The sequence below is a fragment of the Carlito syrichta genome, unplaced genomic scaffold (genome assembly GCF_000164805.1).
Source record: "Carlito syrichta isolate Samal-C Ts95f unplaced genomic scaffold, Tarsius_syrichta-2.0.1 Scaffold304305, whole genome shotgun sequence".
Classification (NCBI taxonomy): domain Eukaryota; kingdom Metazoa; phylum Chordata; class Mammalia; order Primates; family Tarsiidae; genus Carlito; species Carlito syrichta.
Window position 1 is genome coordinate 30,578 of NW_007248401.1, and position 24,106 is coordinate 54,683.

The window sequence follows — 24,106 nt, forward strand, 5'->3', positions numbered from 1 at the left end:
CCTCTTTACTGCTGAATATTATTCCACTGTACCATAATATACCACATGCTTATTCACTTTTCAGTTGATGGACATTTTCTACTGGATAGTAGATTGGATTATTTCCACTCCAAAGCCTTGTGTTGATAATGGTAACTGATAAAGGGATGGTCTCTTCCTAAGGAGCCTATTCTTCCAAAGGGGTGTTTGTCCCTGAGAGCCAACAGTCTCTCCTGAGAGAGACAGAGTATAGAGGTTTAGATTTCCAGGGACTGGAACCAATGTTAGGGAAGTAAAGTTCCCATGAGAACTGAGTCCTTGGAGCTAGCACCCACTGAGGGTGCTTAGCTAGTACAAATAGTGCTACTGTTAACATAACATGTACTAGCTTCTGTGTAGACATGTATTTTTAACTCTCTCAGGTACATACCTAGGAGCAGAATTGCCAGGTCATATGGTAACTGTTTAACAATTTGAAGAACTTCCAAACTCTTTTCTAAAGAGACTGTACCACTTTACAATCCCATCAGCAATGCATGAGGTTTTGCCATTTACTTTGTACATTCACAACAACCTTCTAAGGTTGGTATCATTATAATCTACAACTCACAGATGAGGGCACTGAGAACCGTAACTTGCATGTAGTCATGCTAATAGCAAATGATAAGTCTGGGACTCAAACTGTGGTCTTGTGATTCCAAATAACCTGCTCTTCCTCTGACTTGCTACCGCATATTCACCTCGACCTCTGAACAAATATGTTTTTCACCTTTTCACCTCTGTGCCTGCATCACCCTAGTAAGAAGTCTTTCTGTGTTGCAGGACGTGTCAGGAAATGCTGCATTTCTGGCCTTCACTCCTTTTGGGTTTGTTGTTCTTCAAGGAAACAAAAGGGTCCACTTCATTAAATGGTGAGTGTCTTTATTTCCAAAACAGGCTCTTTATATCTCACCAGCTGGGGAGGGACTGTGGTTCCCATGTCCTTTGTCTGTGATTGGGCAGTTCTGGTTTGGAGCCCTCTCCAAAGCCCTGCATTGATAATGGTAACTGATGAAGGGATGGTCTCTTCCTAGGGAGCCTATTCTTCCAAAGGGGTGTCCCTGAGAGCCAACAGCCTTTCCTGAGAAAGACAGGGTATAGAGGTTTGGTTTCTGGGAAGGGTGACAGGATGGCAGCTGGAGCCAATGTTAAGGAAGTAAAGTTCCCATGAGAACTGAGTCCTTGGAGCCAGCATCCCTGAGGGCCATAGCCAGCCCTGTTGAGCATTCTGGAGCATCTCTGTGGACTGTGCAATGTCCTTATCCATTCTGCTAACAGAGGAGGGGCTCATAGACATTGGCCCCTGGAGCAGATGCAGGTTGCCATGTTACTCTGGCTAAACACCCTCCTCAGGCCGACTCCCACTGTGGGCATTTTGTCTGCAGGAGCTCAGATGCTGCTGTTTCACTCCTATCTCTCCTTAGGGCTTAAGTGTCGTCAGCCTTCAGGAGTCACATCCCTAGTCATTCCTTCCTTCCTTCCTTCCTTCCCTCCCTCCTCTCTCCACTTCCACTTCTAACAGACAAGAGCTACTGCCTCAGGTGGAGCTACTCTGAGCTGTTTCCTCTCCTGCTCCATCTTCATTTTGTTTGGGGTCTGTTCTGCTGCATGACTCTGGGCACAGGCTCTGGTTTGTTGATTGACATTTGACTATCCTGGAGACTCTTGCTAATCGGTCTATACAAACATTTATAAGCCTCGTCAGAACATCTTGCATATTCTGCTAACCCTCTGTGATTTCTGTACCTTCTTGGGTCTCAGACTGCCAAGTCTAAGCTGGCCATTCCTCCTATGGCCTTAGATAAGTGGCTTCCCTTGGTCCAGAAGAGCTCAGTTGAGGGAAGCCTGCTCCCCATCTTGGTTCCTTTGCCTTCTCCAGAACAGTTAATAAGGGATCTGAGTACAGAGTTGCTTCCTAGTAAGCTTTCTTCAGGGAGCGCTGCAGGGCCTCTAGTATCCTATGGCCTCTCTGGCTCCCCCACTGAGCTTGTGAACGGACACCACCTTTCCAATCCATATTGCTCTTGCGATGGATGGCAATATGATGACTGACCAGAGTGCTGGTACAAGTATTCTTTTGACAGGCAGAGCAGGTCTCATTCCTCAAGACAACAGCCACATCACAAGGCAGCCTGCTGCCCTGGGATTATCAGTATATACCAAACACACCTGTTTCCTAGACTTCCTCAGGTTGGCCCATTTCACTTCTCTCTGGGTGAAGATGTGAGAGTTTGGGATCTCCTGTCCAATTAAATACTTTTCAGAAAAGAAAGAAAAACAGAAAAATGAAAAACAATGAGCAGGATCAGGGCACAGCCTTCTTCGTGTGGAACATTTGCTGCCTGGATTCATCTGGGCTATTTGGTGTCGCTTAGAGGGCCCAGATCCTGGGTCACATTCTGACCAGAATAGCTGTCTCATGAGGTCCCTGTTAGAGGGCATGTTTAGCTAGAAAAAAGTAGGTCGCACCTGTTACAGATACTGGCAGTCCCTAAATTATCCCTACCCCCTCAGAAGCCATGATGTTCCCAGTTCCCTTTATTTCTATGGTTCTCTCATGTACCACTTCTTCTGGAAGTCTCTTCACCATGTCTCAGCTCTGTAATGACAGATGTAAACCTGATGTCACTTTCAAAATAAAACTCCTTATTTTCCTGTCTTGCTTGTTGAACCCTAGATGATCTGTGTGCCTGTCTATATATTAACTAATTGATATTTCTTGTATTCTGTGTGGTGCATGAGAGAATGATGATTGACTGAGAGGGAGATCAAGAGGGAATGAAACAAGAAAGAAATACCATGTTACTTGTATTGGCTCAGAACTGGTAGTCAAAAGTTGTGAAATCTCATCTTGACCTAGCCATGACTTCTGGGACCACAGAGTACAAGTGATTTTCCTCTGTCCCCTAAATTTTATCCAGCAGTAAATCGGGTACATGGTTCTCACTACCTTTCTACTACTTCCTAGGACATTGAGGAAATCTCCCTAAAAATTACAAAGAAGAAGCTGCCAAGTGGAAGCAGATGTGCATGATCCGACCTCCTTGGGGAGGGTCCCAGATGGGTAGAAAAATAGGCTTCCAGTGACTGGAGAGAGCCTTGAGGCTCCAGAGGGCAGCTCTTTGGGGGCAGACAGAAGGGAAGAAAGGAGTGACCGATGCTATGGCCGAGTTTTCTGACTCTTAGGGACATTCATTCAAGACCCTGGTAATTTCCCATTTTGCAAATGTAACCAAGGCTGAGAGCAGTATGTGGAGGTGAGGTCTAGGCCGTGCCATGTACAGTAACCATGTCACTTCTTCTGATTTGTGTCTGTCCCACGGGTGACGTACCCCAGTATCTTGTTTGCCTCTTTTACTGCAGCCATTCACTGGGCTGGTGGCTTCAAGGATTTTTCTACAATAACCCCTAAGCCCCTTTCCTGGTCAGTACGCTGCATGACTGTTCCATGTAATCTGTTCTCTCTCTTTGGTATGTTGCCCCGCCCCCCTCCCTGAGATTGTTTGACATATGTCTGCATTAAACTGCATTTTCCATCCAGTGGCACAGTCACCTGAAAGACTCAGCTCCCTCAGAACCTGGTTGCATTGTTTCTCATTATTTGCTGTATCTTAAACTTTGGTCTCATCAGCTACCTGTGGCATCTTACATTTGACAGTCCCATCCAGATAATGTACCTGTGTTATGAACCAAATCCTGAAATGACCCCAGACACTCTGCCTAGACTCACTCTCCATGCAAATGTTTCCCTTTTACAGCCACTGTTGATGAGCCCGAAATCCTATCACCCTATTATTATAGTGTGATTGACCAGAAAACTGTGGATTGAACTGTTTCAACAATTGTTCTCTAAGGCCACTGCGCTGTTGTCTTGTTTCAGTTCTAATTTTGGCTAAAATTGTGTCTGTGCCTGGAGCCCCTTCCAGTTGGGGTGGGCTGTGCATCTACAAGACTTAGTTGTGAACAAGCAGCCCACAGTGAGATGACAGGCACTCTCTTTGTGCTTCTAGGAATGAGGTGACCAAGCTGAAATTTGAGGGGAAAACTTTCTATTTATACGTAAGTCAGAAAGAGGTGAGTGCTGGCTTCCTTCTCTTCAGAGAGGGCTGGGTGATGGGGTGGTTCCAGATGACCTGAGCCAACCCCAAGGGGTCCAGATAGAGCCAAGCCTCTCGCCTCCTAGGCCAAGATCAAGGCCTGGACCTAGAGGTGAGGAATGAGGGGGTGGTAAGGCCTTAGAGCACAGGGATGCTAATGACACCCAGAGGTTCCACCCTAGAAATCCCTACCTCCAGGAAACACTGAGTAAGATTCTTTTTCTACCATGGAAATCCCAGATGCTAGGGCCACTTTCTCACCAAGGGCTCTCCTGGTTCAGTTTGTGCCAGCTGAGACTTACTCTGATTGGACTTGCTGGGTGTGAGGTGATGCACTGAACTAAGTTCTGCCCCAGTCGATCCTGCAGTTGCAGAGGCCCTCCAACAGCTCAGGGGTCAGGGTCCTGGGCTACTGCACCCTTTGCTCCTCCATCCACACTCAGCCATTTCTATGTGGACATTTTTGCAGGAAAAGAAAATTATCCTCACATACTTTGCTCCGACTCCAGAAGCCTGCAAGCACCTCTGGAAATGTGGAATCGAGAACCAAGCCTTCTACAAGTGAGCGGCACATGATGGGGACCATCCTTGTCAGAGCTAAAGTCACAAAGGCAGCTTTTGGAGGAATGATGAGCAAGCACACTTTGAGGAAAGAGACATGAGACCACAAGGCTGGGCTCCCTAGTAAAACTCAGACCCCTTTCTGGGTCTCTGTCTGTACTTCCAGAGGTACAGAGTCAAGGTCTAAGAATGTGGTTCAGCTGAGTTGCCCGAGGGGTCTACCTTGAGCTATCCTTAGACAGACCCCCGTGGTAGAGAAGTTCTGAGTATTTTGGAGGTAAGGCTTAGGCCAGAAAAAGTCAGTGGGTGCCTAGCATGAATCAAGCTGTCCCTGGGGAGCCACTCAGAGCCCTGAGAGGCCTGGAACCCACAGGACCAGGCACAACCCAGAGCAGCTTCCCTGGCTCCCTGGCTCCCAGGCTCCAGCTCTCTGGAGACCCTGGGGTCTGCTTCCTGGCATGTGGTCTGGGGCAGAGCTGGGGCTGATGCCAGCCCCTCCTGGTATATCACTGCCAAAGGTGTTGCCAATGGCAGACCAAGTGCCCACAAACCTTGTCTGGGGTAGCTGGAGGTAGGCAAAGTCTTGACTGTTACTGAGAAGCTAGCTTGGGCCAAAGGCAAGAACTTTGCTTATCAAAGGATTTTGTAAAGTATGTGAGGCTTTTGTGCTCAGTTTTCTTCGGTTAAGAAAGTGGTTTTAAAAGCATTAGGGAACAAAGCAATGGCCCATGGGAAAACTGGGGTGATACCAAGTAAAGTATGCTTCACAATACCCTTTGGTCTTGTTTTACAAATATAATGTAATTATTTATCCTTTAATGAGATGCATCTTAATGAGGACAAGGCAAAACAGAGTGTGTGGTATATTCCACATGGGGTGAGCCCTGCTATCACCAAATGCCCCTGACAGGCCAGGTTCCTCCTCCAGTATCCTGAAAGTTCCGGTCAGATCAGGTCAAAATTGCTCTGCGTGGAACAGCACCACTCTCCTCCCCAGGGAACAGAGTCCCCTGCCTGCTGGCGGCTATGGGATGCCAGCCTATAGAACAGGTCTTCTCCCAGGTACCAGGGCCACAGCCCCAGAGGCTGTTTCTTGGACAGGCCTTCTGAACTGTTTCATACTCACTATGTTTGTTCCAGAATCAGGGATGCACTGAATGGGCGGCCTGAATTCTCACCTGAGTGGGCTTCTTTTTGCTCCTAAACAAGACCCTCAAGAGAGACTTTGAATTATCAGATTTACCTCCTGTTCAGTCCCTGCTGTCCAGGGAAGGTCAGGAAAACATTTCTTTTGCTACCAGCTTTCCTTTACCTGTAAGGACTGAGCCCAGGTTTGACAGTTACATGAACCTAGGGAGAAGCAACTTGAGATGCAAATCTTGCTTGTGGGATGGAGGAGCAGCCCAGGAAGGACAAGTCCCACGGGTCTCCCCAGCAGGGAATAAGACATAGCAGACAAGAGCCTGCTCCATGCTGAGCTATCACTGCCTGAGGATGGTGTGCTTAAAAGCATTCTCCTTCTCTCTGCCAGAGGATCTCATACAAACTGGAGCAATCTCCTTGTCTCTTTTCATGCCTCCAGCACCACTTAGGGTCTTTGTTTTTCCATCTGTGTCATGGGAACAGACAAGTGCTTCTGAACCTGTGGCCAAACTCAATGTCTGAGTTCACTAGATCTCCACACCCACACTGTCCTGCTAGCACCCACACTGGGGCCTGAGGTCATTTTTCAGTTTCCCATTGCCTCCTTGGTGTTCTAAGTGTTAGAAGCTGCTAGCCTGCATTGGATCTCATTATGCCAGGTCTTGGCAGTAGCCACTTTGACCTTGCTCTCAGCATCTCACATGCAGGTCCCTCATCCTGCCTTTGGCCTAGAGCCTTGACAGGAGCCCAGTTAGATTCGGGAACATGCTCAGGCAGGAGAGCGAATATACTCAGACCTCAACGAGCCCCAAGACAGGTGGGGATGGTGTCTCCAGGGACTGTTCAGGGAGTGTAGGGCAGCTCCTACTCACTATCTGCTCTTAGCAAAGGTTTCAGACCCAAGAGGGCTCCTGGCTGGATTCCTACTATAGGCACTGGGTGCCTATAGTTACGGGTGACTCAGGTCTTAGACTTCTCTCTGGGCAGCTCTGCCCAAGCTTCCTTTTCTAAGTATGACAGAGCTAATAGGATCACCCAGGAGGAAGTTGTACTGTTCCCATGGCCCTCCAGAGCTCCACATCAGCTGTCTGTAACCGAGAGAGAGATGTTAAATGGGCATTCTGGGGAGAGAGGAAAGCACCAAGTTCAAACACATGATGAAACTTGTGTTAAAGTTAAGCTAATGTCTTCATTGCAGGACTTCTCCGAGTCTGTACTATGATAATGTAATTAGGACTCTCCAAGAAGGAAATGGAATAGGAAAGGCAGCCCCTACCTTCTTTACCCACAATTACCCAGACTTGGACACAAAATCAAATACTAGGACTAGAAGGGGCCCCTGAGTTCCCTTAGACCCAGCACCATCATTTAATAAATAAAAAGACTGAGGCTAAGAACAGAAAAGAAATCTGCCCAAGGTCACATTGCTAAGTGGCCTGGCTGAGATTAGATGGGTAGCATGCTATTATTCCCCCAGACAATCCTCTCTACCATTATCTCATTTCCCCTGAGAACTCCATGAAGCATTTTGGAGGAGCCTTCACTCTCTTGACATTAAAATAGGTTTCCACATGACTGTCCTGGACACTGAGGCCGGAGGGCAGTTGGCCATGAGCACAGACCTCAGATCCTAAATGAGAGTCAGAGGCAAGCGTGGGCCATGAAGGGCTTTTTCCTGAATAGTTTCCCCAGGTAGCCTTTGGAAGGAGCTGGGGACCTGCTGCCTTCGCCTGTGTGAGGCAGTTTCAGGCCGTCTGTCACACTGGACTTTGCCTTGTTGCAGACTGGAGAAGTCAAGCCAAGTCCGTACAGTGTCCAGCAGCAATTTATTCTTTAAAGGGAGCCGGTTCCGATACAGGTAAATAGTTACAGTAAGTAACCATTATGGATCTATTTTCAGACCCTTTTCTGGAGAATAGTCAGTCACTCAGTGGTCCTAGAGAAGTCTCAGAAGAGTCTGAGGTTTCCACCCAATTCTGTCTTCTAAACCAATCACTATTCCTTCACTTCCCTGCAGTTGTTAGTGTGTGGAATTTCAGGTGTGTATCTTCTCCTTTTTCTCCAACAGCAGCAAATAAGAGCCATACGTGATTCTTTTCATGTCTCCCTGTCTAAAGGTTGTTCTGTGTTTGTGTATGTATGATGTTACTGGAACATGCTAAACAGTTAGGAATCATTCCTAAATGAGAATGGAAGATTCCCAACGACTCTAGAGATAGAGAGAGCTCTCTAAGACCAGCTACATGCTATGACATTTTAGAACTCTACCCTACAAGCAAGCCCTTCTCAGTAATTAAAACATTGGGGAAGGGGTGAGCCAAAGCACCCAAGATCTTGGAGAACAGCCCAGTTCTGGAACATTGTCTCACTTCTTGCTGCTTGTTTTTTATTGTACTTACAGTGGCCGAGTTGCAAAGGAAGTCATGGAGTCAAGTGCCAAGATCAAACGGGAGCCACCGGAAATACACAGGTAGGGTGCCAAGGGCTTCCCTCAAACCCAGTTCCAGCTCAGATCACAGAATCTCAAGAGATCCAGCAGTCTAAGTACTGTGAAGCCCCTGATCACAATGGCTACTAAAGAGACAGGAGGAGAATAGTATAGGAGGGTGAAGAAACCTGCCTCAGAAGGTATGGGGAGAAGTCCTTGGCTCCAGAACGAGGGACAGAGGAAGGGCCACTGCAAATAGTACTTCAGACCCAGGTGCCAGTTCTCTTCTGCCCTCCCAAGTCTTCACATTGACCATAGATGTATCAAGCAGCAATATTCTGCTGATTCTGGAATCAGTCCATTACAGGAAGCCAGGGGTAGCCCCACAGTCCTGCCACACTGGGTCTAAAATGGTTTCAGGATTGATGCTTCATGTATATCCATAAATCATATACTTCCAGAAGCCCTCATCCTAGAATCGGGTAAGACCCAGAAAGAATATGACTGGCCAAGAAGACTAGAATTTGCCAACCAACCTTTGCCTCTGGGAATGCGAGCATTACTGCCTGCCCTTTCACATGGAGCCCCCTGTCAGCAGCCCCTGTTGGAAGCCAAGGGAGGCTTACAGTACAGATCTTTAGGCTCATCCTAGAATTCTACTCCCTGATGGTCCTGGCCCCCACCCTTGAGACCAGTGGCACTGTTGCTGCACTAAAGAAAGGTTCCGGTGGGTCCAGGATATAAGGAGAGGAGGAGTTTGAAGCAGTATCTCTGACTGGGATCCAAGGACCAGAGACAAAGAGGAGCCCAGTTCTGGAACATTGTCTCTCAAACTCCTAAAAAAAAAAATTTAAAAAAAAGTTTTTTTTAAAGCCTAAAACTTAATACAGCCAGGAAATTCTAATAGCCAGTACTCAACCCTGTGCATTGAGTTAACAAGGTTCTCTTTTTCTTTAACTTCAGAGCAGGAATGGTTCCCAGCCGGAGCTGTCCTTCCATAACCCATGGCCCAAGGCTGAGCAGCGTACCCAGGACCCGCAGAAGAGCTGTTCACATCTCCATCATGGAAGGTGAGCATGAGCTCCTGGAGATGACCACTTGGGTTCCTATAAGTTGTGACTTGGCTGAGTTCTTCTTCAGGGAACTTGAAAAGAGGCTAATATGCATTAGAGACAGCAGCAAATTTCTTCAGAGAAAACAGCCTCCGGTGGTAGGTAGAAGGTTTTACCCAGTGGATGGGAATAGCTGCTGGGAGTAAGGTGAAGTGGTGTCCAGGAAGTGAGGTTGTAGACTGGGTTGGCCCTTTGGGTGACTTGAGTATGTGGGAGCTATCATGTTCTAAGCAGCTCTGAAATTCCTTTCCATCAAGAGGCCTTTAACTTGTCTGCTAGATCTGACCACTCATCTTAAATTATCAGAGTGGCTGGTACAGTTAACCAAGAAATGAAAACTCTTGGCTCCAAAGCATTCCAATAGCTGCCACCACCTTCTACTTCAGTTGTAAAATCTGTCCCGTTGCTGCCTGCATTCCTTACCACTCAGAAAATCCGTACTCAGAGGTAGAGTAAACAAGTGTTCCCTAAGACACTCTAAGGCCGCCTTAGGTCCCTCTGGCTTTACCTCCAGCCTCTCTCCAGAGGCTGTCTTCTCCCATTGCAGCAGCAGGTTCCTCATCCAAACTACTCACCCTTGATTGCAAAATGCCAGGGGAGGGTGCAATGGAGAGAGGATGCTGGGGAGTATAGGCCCCGGGCACTTCCTCGAAATCACAGCCTCACAGCATTTCACACTTGGCAGATTATGGCTCAGCAGGCTCCCACGTGCTAATCACCAAGCCAGCCTGCTCCTCACACCTCTGCCCAAGGCTGCCAGCAGTCAAGCACAGCCTGTGTTCCCAGTCATGGCCCCCAGCCCAAGACCGATTAGATGGAGGATGCAAGTAGAAGAAACTAAGAACTGACCTGGCAGGAGTAAACCTCACAGAGTCAGGGTGAGGAGAAAAAAATGGACATCTGGTTTTGATGTGGAAAATACAAAAGATTTTAGCAGTTAAATGGCTTTATCAGTACACAGGCTACCAAGCCTGTGGAAGTGAAGCATGGATTAATTTCCAGGAGGCAAGAGTTGAGGTGCACCATCTCTTTTTTATTTTATTTTTTTCCCTGAGTCAGAATCCCACTCTGTCGCCCAGGCTGGAGTGCAGTGCCATGCTCATGGTCACTGCAGCCTCAACCTGCTGGGCTCAGATGATCCTTCTGCCTGAGCCTTCCAAATAACTGGATCTATGGGCATATATCACCACACCTGGCTAATTTTTCTTGATTTATTATAGAGGTGAGATCTTGCCAAGTTTCCCAGGCTGGTCTTGAACCCCTGGGCTCAGGCAGTCCTCTTGCCCCCACCTCCCAAAGTGCTGGGATTACAGAAATAAGCCACTGCACCCAGCACCAGGTATACCATCTTTCAAGAGAGGATTTTTGCCTTTAAAAGCCCTACCAATACCTAACCCTGAATTGTACCCCACATCTTTAAAATAAAGAAAAAAAATTTTAAAATAATAATAAAAAATAAAAGCCCTACCAATCACAGCTCACCCAAATTGTCCTCCCCAGCCAGGTAGGCAGGGGCTCTGAGGGAAGTGATGAGGACCTTAGAAGGGCACAAGCAATCAAAACCCCCGAGGAATTTATGGACACTTGAAATTGGTTCATGCTCCCTTAAAGATTGCCTTTCCTGTTATCTATACAACCTGTAAATTAGTACCACAGAGACCACTTCCTCACACTTCAGAGCCACCCAGCCCAAAGTTAGTGTTGACTTCGCAAGTTCCTTGGCATCAGGGCAGGCCTGTACCATGTGATCTGGATAAAGCCCCACAGGAGTGGTAACTTTACATCCTGTATTTTCTGCGCAGTCTTGCCTCCTCCCACCCTCTGGGATTGTTCCCTGCCCTCTCTGTCCCTCACCCTCTGAGAGGTCGGGGCCCTTATCCAGGCCTCAGAGAAAGAGCTGCAGGCTAGGGAAGCATTGCTTTTTATGGCTCTAAGTGCTTCTGACTGAATCCAGACCGCTGATAACACTGGCCTCTCAGAGCTGCTCCTTCCTTGCAGTTCAGCCTGATCTGAGGCTCAGGGAGCCGACCTTCTCTCTCCAGCAAGGAGGCACTGCTAAGAGCTGTCATGGTATGGAATCAGCGAAAATCCTTTGTTCCTAGTTGGCTTTCCGTCCTTTCCCTGTCTATATCTCCCCTGCCTGGCTGGTTCCTCTGAAAAGATCAGCTGGTTTCCACTGAAGAAGTATCTGCCTTCCTGGGCCACCATGGGGAAGAGTATCATTAAGATTCACACCAGAGTCCGCGTCCAGCTCCGGTTGACTAATCACTGCTTTCGGCCCCTAAGTGTGCGCATCCTGAGGATGGGGCCCCGGCTCCAGGGTAGGGTCCTGACTGCTGTGGTCCCCAGCCCACGGGGAGCCACCCTTGGGCAAGGCAATCGGCTGGAGCACCTCGAAGGTAAAAAAGACCCTCTTGTTTTGCTGTGCCACTTAGCCCAGATCCCTCCTGCAGCACCCACCCCATCCACCCCAGAATAATGTGTTTGACAAAGGGGCAGGGCAGGCGGTGGTTTCTACAGTAGTGAAAACAGAATTTCTTGTACAAAACTAACCTGACAAAGAATGATAACCTTCCAGGTGAGGACCTCTGTTGATGGAGGAGACCAGCTGACCTTTACTGAGCAGTTGTATTTGTGAGGCATTCTACTAGAAAAGCACGCTTATCCATTATCATGTTTACTGAGAGAACCAACAGCTCCCAATATGATGTGGCTTCTGGTGACCTTCTAACTCATTCTCTTTGGTGTCACAATGCCTGCCTCTCTCCTTCCCTAGCAAGCTGAAGGCTTAATTGCAGGCCAAGCCAAGCTTGCACTGAAGTGGCTGCTGGCAGCTAAGCTGGTCATACTTTGGAAGATCTGGCTGTCAGAGCTGTCCTTGGAAAGGGGCAGGCCTTTGAAAGGGTGTCAGGTGCCCTTTCCAGACAAAGCGGGGCAGAGGGGTGCTTGGGAAAGAAGCCAAGCCAGCAGCAAGTTGCAACCAGGGCCTTAAGGTTTCTGCTTTATCAAGTGGCCCATAACACTCCAAGGTACATGTTTCTCACGCTACGTGTGCAGATGGGGCACCAGAGAGGAATACTGGTTAATAGAAAGAGTTTAAAGCAACATCAAGAGCTCTAGAAAAAAGGGACAGGGGCTCTTAATTTCATATTATTTCACAACAGTTCCTGGGCAAATCAGACTTAAATATAAGGCAGGTGCAGGCTGTTGACTTAGCCCATCCTGGCCCATGGTTCCATTCCCCAGAATCCAGGTACAGTTCAGTAAGTCTTCATTTAATGTCATCGGTAGGTTCTTGGAAACTGCAATTTTATTTTATTTATTTATTTATTTTGAGTTGGAGTCTCACTCTGTTGCCCAGGCTGGAGTGCAGTGGCACACTCACAGTCACTGCAGCCTCGACCTGCCAGGCTCAGGTGATCCTTCTACCTCAATCTTCCAAGAAGCTGGAACTACAGGCATGCATCACCACACCCAGCCAATTTTTTGATTTATTGTAGAGATGAGGGCTCGCCAAGTTGCCCGGGCTGGTCTCAAACCCATGAACTCAGGCAATCCTCTCACCTTGGCCTCCCAAAGTGCTGGGATTATAGGTGTGAGCCACTGCGCCCCGCTGGAAACTGCAATTTTAAATGACATCATGTAACCATTTTATTTTCCCGACCAACATCATAATGAAATGGCAGAAGAAAACAACATTATTCAAGGAGCTGCTTGCCGTACATTGTTTTGCTTATAGTCAGTTTCCAAGAACCTATCAAGGATGTTAAGTGAGGATTTACTATGTATATGATCATTAGCACCATGAACTAGAAAGAGGCTTGGATTCCATCCTTGGCTTTGCCATTAACAATGGACCACATGACTTCAGGCAAGTTCTATAATCTCTCATCCTCACTACTTCATGTAGTTGTTGAAAGACTAAATGAGAGTGCCTTAAAAAGTTTAAAACAGGCCGGGTTCTGTGGCTCAGCCTGTAATCCCGTGCTTTGGGAGGCCGAGGTGAGTGGATTACCTGAGCCCGCGGGTTCGAGACCCACTTGGGCAACTTGGCGAGACCTCATCTCTACAATAAATCAAAAAATTAGCTGGGTGTGGTAGCACGCACCTGTAGTTCCAGGTATTGGAAGGCTGAGGTGGAAGGATCACCGGAGCCCAGCAGGTCGAGGCTGCGGTGGCCAGGAGTGGCCACTGCACTCCAGTCTGGGCGACAGAGTGAGACTCCAACCCCCCAAAAAAACAAAACAAAACAAAACAAAAAAGTTTAAAACATGTTAGCACAAGGATAAAATACAGCTAGGACTATGAGGAGCTTCTGAAAGCAAAAGTTGAAAGCTGTGGCAAATGTACCAATGGTGATGTGATGGGAAATATAAGAAGTTAGCGGGTGCCCTGTCATCGTCCCTGCCCCCCACGCCCTGTCCCACTTATTCATAACCCAGATTCCAGGGTTCGTTCCTCTGGAGAATCTTTAACTGCCTATGCTGAGACAGGCACCACAAGGCTGGTCAAGTGGGCTGCCTGGGTGCATATGGCCAAGTCACAGGAGAGTCAAGGAAGATATGAAACACTACTTCCGAACGGTTATTGACACTTTTTAAAAAGAGACCGTTGGGCTTCTAGAGCAAGCCTTGAACCAAAAACTTCCTAATCAGCCCTCTTTAGGGCTGCTGAGCTGGGAATCTAGTTCAGTCTGGGACCATCAGGGTCTATTTCACAGAGTGACAGAAGGGAACTGGCTTTTCTTGTCATAGGCCACAAGGGCAGGGATGGCCATACTGGCACCACCAAGGTGGCCAGGAACAGAAAAATGTAGACTGAACCTGAAACAAGAAGCTGTTTCCTTGAGAGGCCTATGCTGTAGGCCACATGATGAACCTAAAGTCTGTGGCCTGATGACTGCTACTTGGTTTAGGGTGTAACCAGCTCCTGCATTTCTCCGCCAGAGCTTAAGCCCTGTGAGAGCCTTGGAAAGATAGAAATGTCCCATCTGAGGAAAGAAAAGAGATAATAAGTAGTTTTAGGGACCAGAAGTCCCTTTCTACTAACAATTGTAAGAAAAATGTAAGAGATCCTGACCCAACAAGATCTTTTTGGAGAGTGCTTTGCACTCCGGAGTGTCTAAAGATAAGGGAGCTTTCAGCCTATTCCAGACCCAGCTCCTCAGGTGAAAAGAGAGGGACTCCTCTGCTCCCTCAAGAAGCACTTAGGAAGAGCACAGAGTCTCTCCACTCCACCATACCACAAGGTCAGGACAGCTAGACTGGGGGAGTGGGGTGTTGAAAAGACCAACAGTAACACAGAAATCTAAAAGTTGGCCTCATGAGCTCAAGATGCTGTGTGCTGGGTTGTTATGTGGAAACTCAGTATTCAACAATGAGTATTTGATGAAGCCCAATCAAACAAAATATATGCCCCTTCTCCCCATTTCTGCCTCTCAAACCCCTCAGCCCAACAGGCAAATTTAAGACCTGAACCATGGTCCCAGCTCTACGTCAGAGGTAGACTGCAATTCAGATTCTCTTTCTTTGAGGGCTGGGCATAGTGGCTTATGCCTATAATCCCAATACTTTTCAAGGCAGGAGGATTGCTTGAGCCCAGGAGTCTGAGACTAGCCTGGGCAACATAGCGAGACCTCATCTTTTTTTTTTTTTGAGTTGGAGTCTCACTCCATCGCCCAGGCTGGAGTGCACTGGCGCACGTTCATGGCCACCCCAGCGGCAATCTGCGGGGGTCCAATGATCCTTCTGCCTCAGCCTTCTAAATGGCTGGAACTATAGGTGCGTGCTACCATTCCCAGCTAATTTTTTGTTTTTTTATTGTAGAGACAAGTTCTCACCCAGTTGCCTGGGCTGGTCTCGAACCCACGGGCTCAGGCAATCCACTCACCTTGCCCTCCCAAAGTGGTGGGATTACAGGCTGAGCCACCGAGCCCAGCCACAAGACTTCATCTTGACAAAAAAAAAAAAAGTAAAAAATTAGCCAGGTGTGGTGTTGCACACCTGTAGTTCCAGCTTCTTGGGAGGCTGAGATAGAAGGATCGCCTGAGCCCACGCAGTTGGCTGCTGTGAGCAGTGATTGTGCCACTGTACTCCAGCCTGGGTGACAGAGTGAGACCCTGACTCAAAAAAATAAAACAAAACAAACTGGGACTAAAACCAGGCCAAGGACACCAAAGGCAGGAAAGGCAGACTCTAACAGATTAGACCAAAACCATAAGCAAAGCAATAAAACAAAAAGCTTCCAAAATGGCCACTCCAATTTCTGCTGCTCTTGTTGTCCTATTCTTCACATATTAAAATAGAGTGCAGCGGCCACTGTGGCTGATCTTGTGGGGGTGCAGAGCAGCACTCAGTAAAGCAGAATGAGTGCTACTGGATAGCAAAGGGTGCACTGGGACAAAGAAAGCCTGCTTAGTCATGTTCCTTTTGCCTTTCCAGGCCTAGAGTCCCTACGGGACAGTGCCCATTCCACTCCAGTGCGTTCCTCTTCCCATGGGGACACCTTCCTGCCTCACGTGAGAAGCGGCCGGGCAGACAGCAACGAGCGAGTAGCTGTGATTGCAGACGAGGCCTACAGCCCTTCAGACAGCGTGCTGCCCACCCCTGTGGCCGAGCACAGCCTGGAGCTGATGCTGCTTTCCCGGCAGATCAATGGAGCCACCTGCAGCATCGAGGAGGAGAAGGAGTCCGAGGCCAGCACCCCAACTGCTGCAGAGGTGGAGGCCCTTGGGGGAGAGCTGAGGGCCCTGTGCCAGGGGCACGGCGGGCCAGAGGAGGAACAGGTGAATAAGTTTGTTTTAAGTGTCCTCCGTTTGCTCCTTGTGACCATGGGACTCCTGTTTGTTTTGCTCCTACTCCTGATCATCCTTACCGAGTCTGACCTTGACATTGCCTTTTTCCGCGATATCCGCCAGACCCCCGAGTTTGAACAATTCCACTATCAATACTTTTGTCCCCTCAGGCGATGGTTTGCCTGCAAAATCCGCTCAGTGGTGAGCCTGCTCATTGACACCTGAGAAGGCATGACTCCTCCCTAACTAGCCAGGTGGACCCAGGAGCCCGGCTACCCATTCCCAGCAATGGGACCCATCGCGGAACCATCGGCACATATACCAAGTCCTCCTCTCATGACTCAAAGTCCACTGCAGCCTAGGAGGGTTGTTTCCCAGAAGAAGAAAGGGCTAGGCTCATGCCCTGTCTAAACAAACTGGGAAAACTCATTTTCTTCAGAAATTCTTTCAAGAAAGTCTCAGCGACTCTGTTTCTCATCTTTCCAATTTTCAGGATAACTTTTGGTTTTGAATTTTGATTTTTCATAGACGTGTATTATTTTGAAAGTATCAAATAAAAATAATTTATTTTACTATTACTGATGACCACAGTAGTGTCACCTATTAGATGGGACACTAGTTGAAGACTAAAGAGCTGCTGTCCTCTGTATTCTGCAGGAGCTTTCCTACTAGTGCTACTGGGTTCCAGTAGCCTCATCACTGCAGCCTCAGCAGGGCAGGCCAGGGGTCTGGACAATGGGACTGTTTAAGTTTTCCTGCCAGACAGAACTTTTAAAAAAGTAAACATCCATGTAGAATGATTAAATGGAAAGTTGCTTCTTATGATGGTCTGAGTTGGATTTTCTTTTCCTTTTGTTTTTTCAAATGTGAGCAGAGTGGGCTTCTGAAGGGATCACCGCTACAGCAGCAGCAGCAGCAGGGGTGGGGTAAGTCTGTCCCCTTAGACTAGAGCCTAGTGGGCGTCACTATAGTTTTGTATAATGAACTTAGACTTCCATGATTTTTTTCTGAAGAACCTCAAGATTTTGTAGTGCTCCAGGAGCGTTAAATGAATTCAGTGGTGCCAGAGATAGTACTGTCAGAAATGTTGGACAAAGTGGAGTTAACAGAAACCAGAGCTAAGTTACCTGAGAGAGTGCTGAGATTCAGAGAGCAGTGCTTATTTTGTACACAACTTCCCCAAAAGACGATTTCAATTTATATTTTAACAACAAAATGTTATTTTCTTATCAATTCATATTTTGTTTTTACTTCATGGATTAAGAAAATAGAGCCTGATGAACTAAACAATGCAAGAAAGAAACTGACCCTGAGAATGAAAAGCTGCAGAAAATAGAATTCCAAGGTCAACAAGCAGCCTTAGAAGGGACCAGGAAATGAATCTCTTTAAATAGGATTTCTAAGAGATGCCTACAAATGACGAGTGAACGTGGCCGAGACCAACACTTAGATGTAGAAATGCTGCCCCCTAGGGTCATCCTCTGCATCAGGAAAATAAGTTTTAGGAAAGCACTTGCCATCCTTGCTGAGGGAGGCCCTGGATTCCCGCAGAAACACAGGCACAAGAAGGGTGAGTGTGGGGTCCTAGGCCCAAGCTCTTCAACTCTTAAACACGAGATCTTGTTTTCATCTCAGGGAGAGATTTCTAAGTCATCCAGCGCCTGAGGGCTTATTTAAGGATGGCCAATCGACGTATTCCTGGGACCCACACACAATAGAACAGCTGCTGACACCCTATGATGCTGGACAGCCCCAAGTGCAGAGCGGAATGAGCTGCTTGTAGATTTGATCTCCCCTATTTTGTCCTCTGAGATGGTAGAAATATATCCATGTTTAGAATATAACAGTGGTGGAATAATTGGGGCTTTTCGGGGGGAGGGGGAATTGCATAATTTTTTTAAAAATGCCCTTTCATCTAGACCAGATGTCGGCAGACAACTTCTGTAAAGTGCTAGACAGTAAATATTTTGGTTTTGCAGGCCATACTGCATCACAACTACTCAACTCTGCTGTCATGGCACAAAAACAGTCATAAGTAATATGTAAATGGAGAAGCATGGCTGTATTCCAGTAAAACTTTAAAAAACAGACAGTAAGGTGAGTTTGGCCCACAGGCCATTATATGCCAACCCTGATCTAGATAATAAAACTGAACCTTACCAGTATGTTAGCAGGAGAAGGCCAGCTCTGCTCTGATTCCTCACATGTCAAAGATCTGGGACCATTTCCTAGTGGAGGCACAGGGGCTGCTTGTTTAAAGGGTGCTCGAATAACCAACCAGCAAAGAGATGTCTGATGCCAAGATGAGCAAGATCAAATACTGGGATGCTAAAATACAGCTGGAATCTAAGAATGGAAGAGGGCCTCTCTGACCATTTCCATACCAGCAACAATTTAGGCAGAATTACAAACATCTCTTTACCAAGAGACAAGATAAACTGAGGAAGATTCGAGCAAAGATTAGGGATTACTTAAAACCAAGCCACTGCCACTTTTCATCTACATAGCAAAGGCTTTATTTAGCACAGGACTAAAGTGAAAAGTAGACCCAGAGATGAAAAGGCTGTCAGGAGACAGGGGACTGGTGTTAATAGCCTGGATATCTACTGTCTTATGCAACATAGCAGATTACCTTTTAGTGTAGTGCTCCTACCTCAGTCTGTAGAATATGGTGTTTCTATGCAGTGAGTTAGATAGCCTTGATTCTGACCTTTCATACTCACGTTAGAGACAGATTCAGTATTCCATTTCCTGGTATGTTACTTGTGTCTAGAGTTCTAACATACAGTAGTCTATACCATTTCCAACAGCTGAATTTTGCTCTCTGAACAGAAACTTTCGGGTTATTTGTTTTTTCCCAGGGCTCATCCCAGAAATCATGGATAGAAAAGTTTCTTTCAATTTGTTTTTCAAATAGTGTTTCAATAGCAAACCTTTATTGGTGACTAGCCTTCTTTTGGTATTTCCCCACCATTAAAAATTGTTCAAGTTTTTAACCTGTTATACTATGTTCTACTATGTCTCTCATGTTCTCTCAAAATTAGTTTTATCACTGTAGAAAATGCAATGGTTTCATAGCTTCATCTATCAGAGGAAATAAAACTCTTACAAAGAATAGTGTACTGCATCTTTAAGCAGTAGAGGGTAAACTACCTGCAAATGTGAATTTCTTAGTTTCATTAAAATATATATATAGTTGTTAACCTTTCGTGTGCCAAAAAAATTCTAAGTTACATTTTCCTTCAAAGCAATGTACTTTTTTCTACATATGCAGTATGTAGTTAGCATAAAATCATTGGTGCCATGAAAATTATTTTTAAATTTAAAATAAATATTTAAATATCACAGAAGAGTGGGCTCTTTCTTTTTTTAACTTATACTCTGTCTCACTTTTCCCCCCTTAAAGTTACTGATACATAGTTAAAAGAATACCAGTGATTTATACAGTTGACCGCTGTTCACGACTGAGATCATATAAAACAATCATTTTGCTTATATCCATCTATTATCCTTATCCCTCACCCCACAAATAAATAAACTTTATTCTGCTGCAAGATCATCTTCCTAAACATCAATCGGGTTATGTCATTCACCTCCAAATTTCAAAGGTTCCCACGAGCTATAAAATGATATCCAGTGTCCTATCCCAAGTAGAGTTTTTTTGTTTGCTTTAATAACAAAAATCTTCGCTTGAAGTGATCCAAAGAACATAAGAACCAATATAGCTGGGCACAGTGGCTTACGCCTGTAATCCCAGCACTTTGGGAAGCAAGGCAAGAGGATTGCCTAAGTCCAGGAGCTCGAGACCAGCCTGGGCAACATGGTGAGACCTCATCTCTACAAAAAGTCAAAATATTAGCCGGGTATGGTGGTGTGTGCCTGTAGTTCCAGCTACTGGGAAGGCTGAGGCGGAAGGATTGGCTGAGCCCAGCAGGTCGAGGGTGCAGTGGACGTGAATGTGCTACTGCACTTGAACCTGGGCAACAGAGTGAGACTCCTACTCAAAAAAAAGGACCACTAGACTTGTGTGGCTTCCTGTGACTCTACCAACTCACAGCAGCTTCCCTTCCATGGATACCTAATGGAGAAATGCCTATGCGAGCTTTACCCATCTGCCCCCATACCCCTCTGCCTTGGGTTCCTCAGCGCAATCAAGTTCCTTAGCCTCCGAACATATTTTGGTTTTAGCTCATGAACTGGCTTACTCTACAGACACAGGCTGCTGATGGCGTAGGGTTAAACAGGCAAAGCACACTTTTATTTTTTTTTGTTTTTTGTTTTTGTTTTTGTTTTTTTTGAGTTGGAGTCTCACTCTGTTGCCCAGGCTCCTGGCCACCGCAGCCTCAACCTGCTGGACTCTGGCGATCCTTCCGCCTCAGCCTTCCAAGTAGCTGGAACTACAGGCGCGTGCTACCACACCGGGCTAATTTTTGATTTTATGTAGAGATGAGGTCTCACCAAGTTGCCCAGGCGGGTCATGAACCCGTGGGCTCAGGCAATCCACTCACCTCAGCCTCCCAAAGTGCTGGGATTACAGGCTGAGTCACTGAGCCTGGCTGCAAAGCATACTTTTAATGCATTTCCTCTTGTTATAGTTTCCATTTTGGAAAAATGTATAAAATGTTTTACTCCTCAGTTCTGTGAAATTGTACTAAATGTTATCTTCCTCACAAAATTCCACCTTTTCATTTGAAAACCCAAATATTTACAGCCAGATGAGCCAGAATCTGGCTTATCAGAAAGGACAGCCTAACCAACAGGACATCTAAATTTTTGGAATCTGAAGTTAGAAAGCACATGTTTCTTCTTCTTGGTTTGATACGGAAGGCATGTGTGTCTTCCCTCCCATCCTATTCCATGTACTGTACGCTGGCTGAAAGGATTTAAATCTTTGTATCCACAGCTCTAAGGCTCCCTGCTTTCCTGGAGGATTCCCTTTGCAAAATCTTCTCTGGGAAAAGGAAACTCAAAGGGTAGAATACTAAGACAGGACTTAAGCAACTCAGATTGTATTAATTCCTAATCATTTGTGGTCTTTCCTAATCTGACCAAGTCTCTGTCCATCCAAAATAAGAACTGTCTGCTCCTTTCCTCAAGTCACATAATGAAAGACTGGGCATCTCATAAAAAATAACTCAAGTGGAATTCAGAGCTTCTATGCTTATATCATAAAGGCCAAACTTACAGAAAAGGTTTATCCTGAAGGGAGCAATCATAATAAACATAATTACAGAAGCCACACAGCTGTAAGCAGTCTCTGGGAGAAGTACCTTTGACTACAGATTACAGTGTAAGAATGTCCCAAGAGAGACAGTTTTCCTTTATGTGCTTTCTAGAGTTAAACAATTACTCTATTATAAAGCTTATCACCAAGAAACAAGTCCCTACTCATTCTTCTTCCTTCCCACATTGCCTCAAGATATAAATCTATTCAGCAAAATTGGATATAAATAGCAATTTATGAAGCTATAATGGCAAAATAAACCACAAAAGTGAGAAACATCAAGGATTTTCTAACTTTTATTGGAGAGGTCAGGCAATTACCATCAAGTATTCAAAGCTCAAATGATGGTACTAATTTGATTGAGTGTAGTTTTCAGCATCTTAAAAAGAACAATTCCCATAGAACTAACCACTCTAGAACCTGTGAAATTAACTGGTGTAGAAAAGAGAAAGGGAGCCCAAGTCTTCCTTTACGATATTTCCTGAACAATTGAAATAAAACTCAACTTCACTTAGCTTTATTTTCCCTTTCATAAGTGAGCATCTCCATGTCACTTATCAATTCCCCTACTCATATCACCTACAATATAGAGAACTATTCCTTATAAATACCCACAACCTATTAATAAACTAAACCTCAAAGCACTCAGATTTTAGTTAGAGAAGGAAATTATTTAGAAAAAAGTTGTTCTTCAAGGAAATTATACATCACTTTATTTGTCATATATAATTACCAGTACCAGAAGATAATATTTCTTCTTAGAATTCAAACATGTTGCCAAAGCTATTTGCAAATCTTTCAGTAGTAGTTTAGCAATGAATAACAATGAAGAAAGTTGGATAGGAAGACCAGTAATATTAGTCACTAATTTAGTGGCTCCCTCTCTTAACAAAAGAAACATTAAAATTACAATAACTTCTGAAAAGAAAACATTTGTATAAAGAGATACCAAAAGTGGTGAGTATTTCATAATATTTCTCCAAAATATGAGTAGAAATGAAGGTATTCACTTAACAGGCTTCTGTATTTTCTCTGGAGAATTTAAAGACAGGAATAGATAAGGGTATCTAGGACATTCTAAAAAGTAGTTTTCACTTTGACTATGACCCACAGTACCACAGTAATTAAAAAACACATTTTACATCAGAATGCATGTAAACATACATAACTTCAAATATATATGCATATGTAACTATTACAAAACAACACTTATTCAAACTATATTTTCTGTTCTTTACTACTTTCTTCCTTTTTGTTGTCTTAAACACTAGTAGTTGCCATTTAACTGATTTCATGTGAAGAGGGGCTACACACCCATAGTCTGGAGAATATTGGTCTGAGGGCAGTCTTACACTGGAATACAGTATAGGGATTAGGATAGTTCCAAATCCTGTACCTAGGAGCCCTGGGATTCCTGGCTCTGCGAGGACGGGGAAAGGAAAGCATGCACACAAAGCTTCTCAGCAATTATCTTAGGGTTTCGGGTAAGACTTAACTTAAAGGCGGAAGCAAAAAAAGATTCTCAGTTTAAAAAATTAAGTTTTGAAATCACTGAGTTAGATGACCTTTCAAGGACCCTTTCCAGTGTGTGCATCTAGAAATAAATATTCACTCCAAACTATAAAATAAACCACAAATCAATGTATCACTATAAAATCAAAACCACATCATGAGATCACAAAAACGTTTAATACTGGCCATTCAAAGCTTTATAACTTATAACGTTAGAATTTCTCAACATACTGCCTGTTAAAAGTGCTAAAGACTCCTCAGCCTCTCATCAAATTTCCTCCCCATCCTACAGAAACAACTTCCAAGACTTCTCTCTTATTAAAAGTACATTCTGCTCATAGTCCTTACTAATAAAGCAATTTTACATTTGCTAAATATAACACATTACCAAGTAAATACACTAAGCCATGTGAATTACTAGGACCCTTAGACGGTGATCAATCTAACAAACTGATGTTCCTAAACCAAAAACCTCGCAGCTTTTTTAATTCATAAAAACATGTATCCTCCCACTAGAATTACCTCCAGCCAAAATATACCGAGTCGGGTGCATAGCATTGATGGAACACACAGAGACAAGGTGTTCTCCATCAAGAAAAGAATGTACCCTCTTTCCTGTCTCATGGAAAATTTCCACCCGTCGTGGTTGGGCCATGCTGCCAACTATAACACAATCTTCTTGTTTAGAGTCCCACACAGCTTGGAACCTGGTCAGCCATCGCCCAGTGATGGTGTTGTGCCTGGTGGAAAAAACAACATATTTTTTAAAGAAGTAAGTGTTAAATAACTCAAGGTAGCATGGGGCAGAAGGTAAAGATGACCTTGCTCCTAAATGCCAGTTTTCTCTGCCAAGTTTCTTCTCATTAAGTTACTGAGCTACCACCAACCTTATCTTATCCTCCCTGAACAGAAATGACGTCTTCCTCATTTGTGAATTTCCAAAAGTAAAACATATGGAGTTCTTTATAGCTCTCAGAAGCAAAAAGAAAATTACTGCCCTTTTAGTCTCTATACTTTAATGCCACTAATAATCGTTTCTTATTAAAGTATGGACTACCTGGAAACAACCATGCTGCCCATCAAAAGAGGACTGGATTAAAAAAATGTGGTACATATACATACATGATGGAATACTATGCAGCCATAAAAAAGAACAAAATCATGGATTTCGCAGCAACCTGGATGGAACTAGAGTCTATAATACTGAGTGACCTCTCA

At 45.2% G+C, this 24,106-nt stretch overlaps 2 protein-coding genes across 7 annotated transcripts in view; one reads left to right on the forward strand and one right to left on the reverse strand.

The window, feature by feature from the left end:
• The window catches only part of FRMD5 (FERM domain containing 5), a 46,194-nt gene extending 26,697 nt beyond the window's left edge, over nt 1–19,497 (forward strand). Inside the window, exons 7-15 of one of the 6 annotated variants that reach the window (XM_021713142.1) lie at nt 802–890; nt 4,029–4,092; nt 4,585–4,676; nt 7,603–7,677; nt 8,221–8,289; nt 9,211–9,317; nt 15,800–16,143; nt 17,027–17,078; nt 17,417–19,497. In XM_021713142.1, the coding sequence (XP_021568817.1) occupies nt 802–890; nt 4,029–4,092; nt 4,585–4,676; nt 7,603–7,677; nt 8,221–8,289; nt 9,211–9,317; nt 15,800–16,143; nt 17,027–17,078; nt 17,417–17,430 (906 nt within the window). In that variant the 3' untranslated portion in view covers nt 17,431–19,497. Of the gene's footprint in view, nt 1–801; nt 891–4,028; nt 4,093–4,584; nt 4,677–7,602; nt 7,678–8,220; nt 8,290–9,210; nt 9,318–15,799 lie in introns of all 6 variants that reach the window. The other 5 variants (XM_008059602.2, XM_021713144.1, XM_008059604.2 and 2 more) reach the window with 5 other exon arrangements.
• Nucleotides 19,498–22,072: 2,575 nt separating this feature from the next.
• The window catches only part of WDR76 (WD repeat domain 76), a 47,533-nt gene continuing 45,499 nt past the window's right edge, over nt 22,073–24,106 (reverse strand). The window contains exon 13 of the mRNA XM_008059606.2: nt 22,073–23,628. Coding sequence (XP_008057797.1) covers nt 23,373–23,628 — 256 coding nt within the window. The 3' untranslated portion in view covers nt 22,073–23,372. The remainder of the gene's footprint in view (nt 23,629–24,106) is intronic.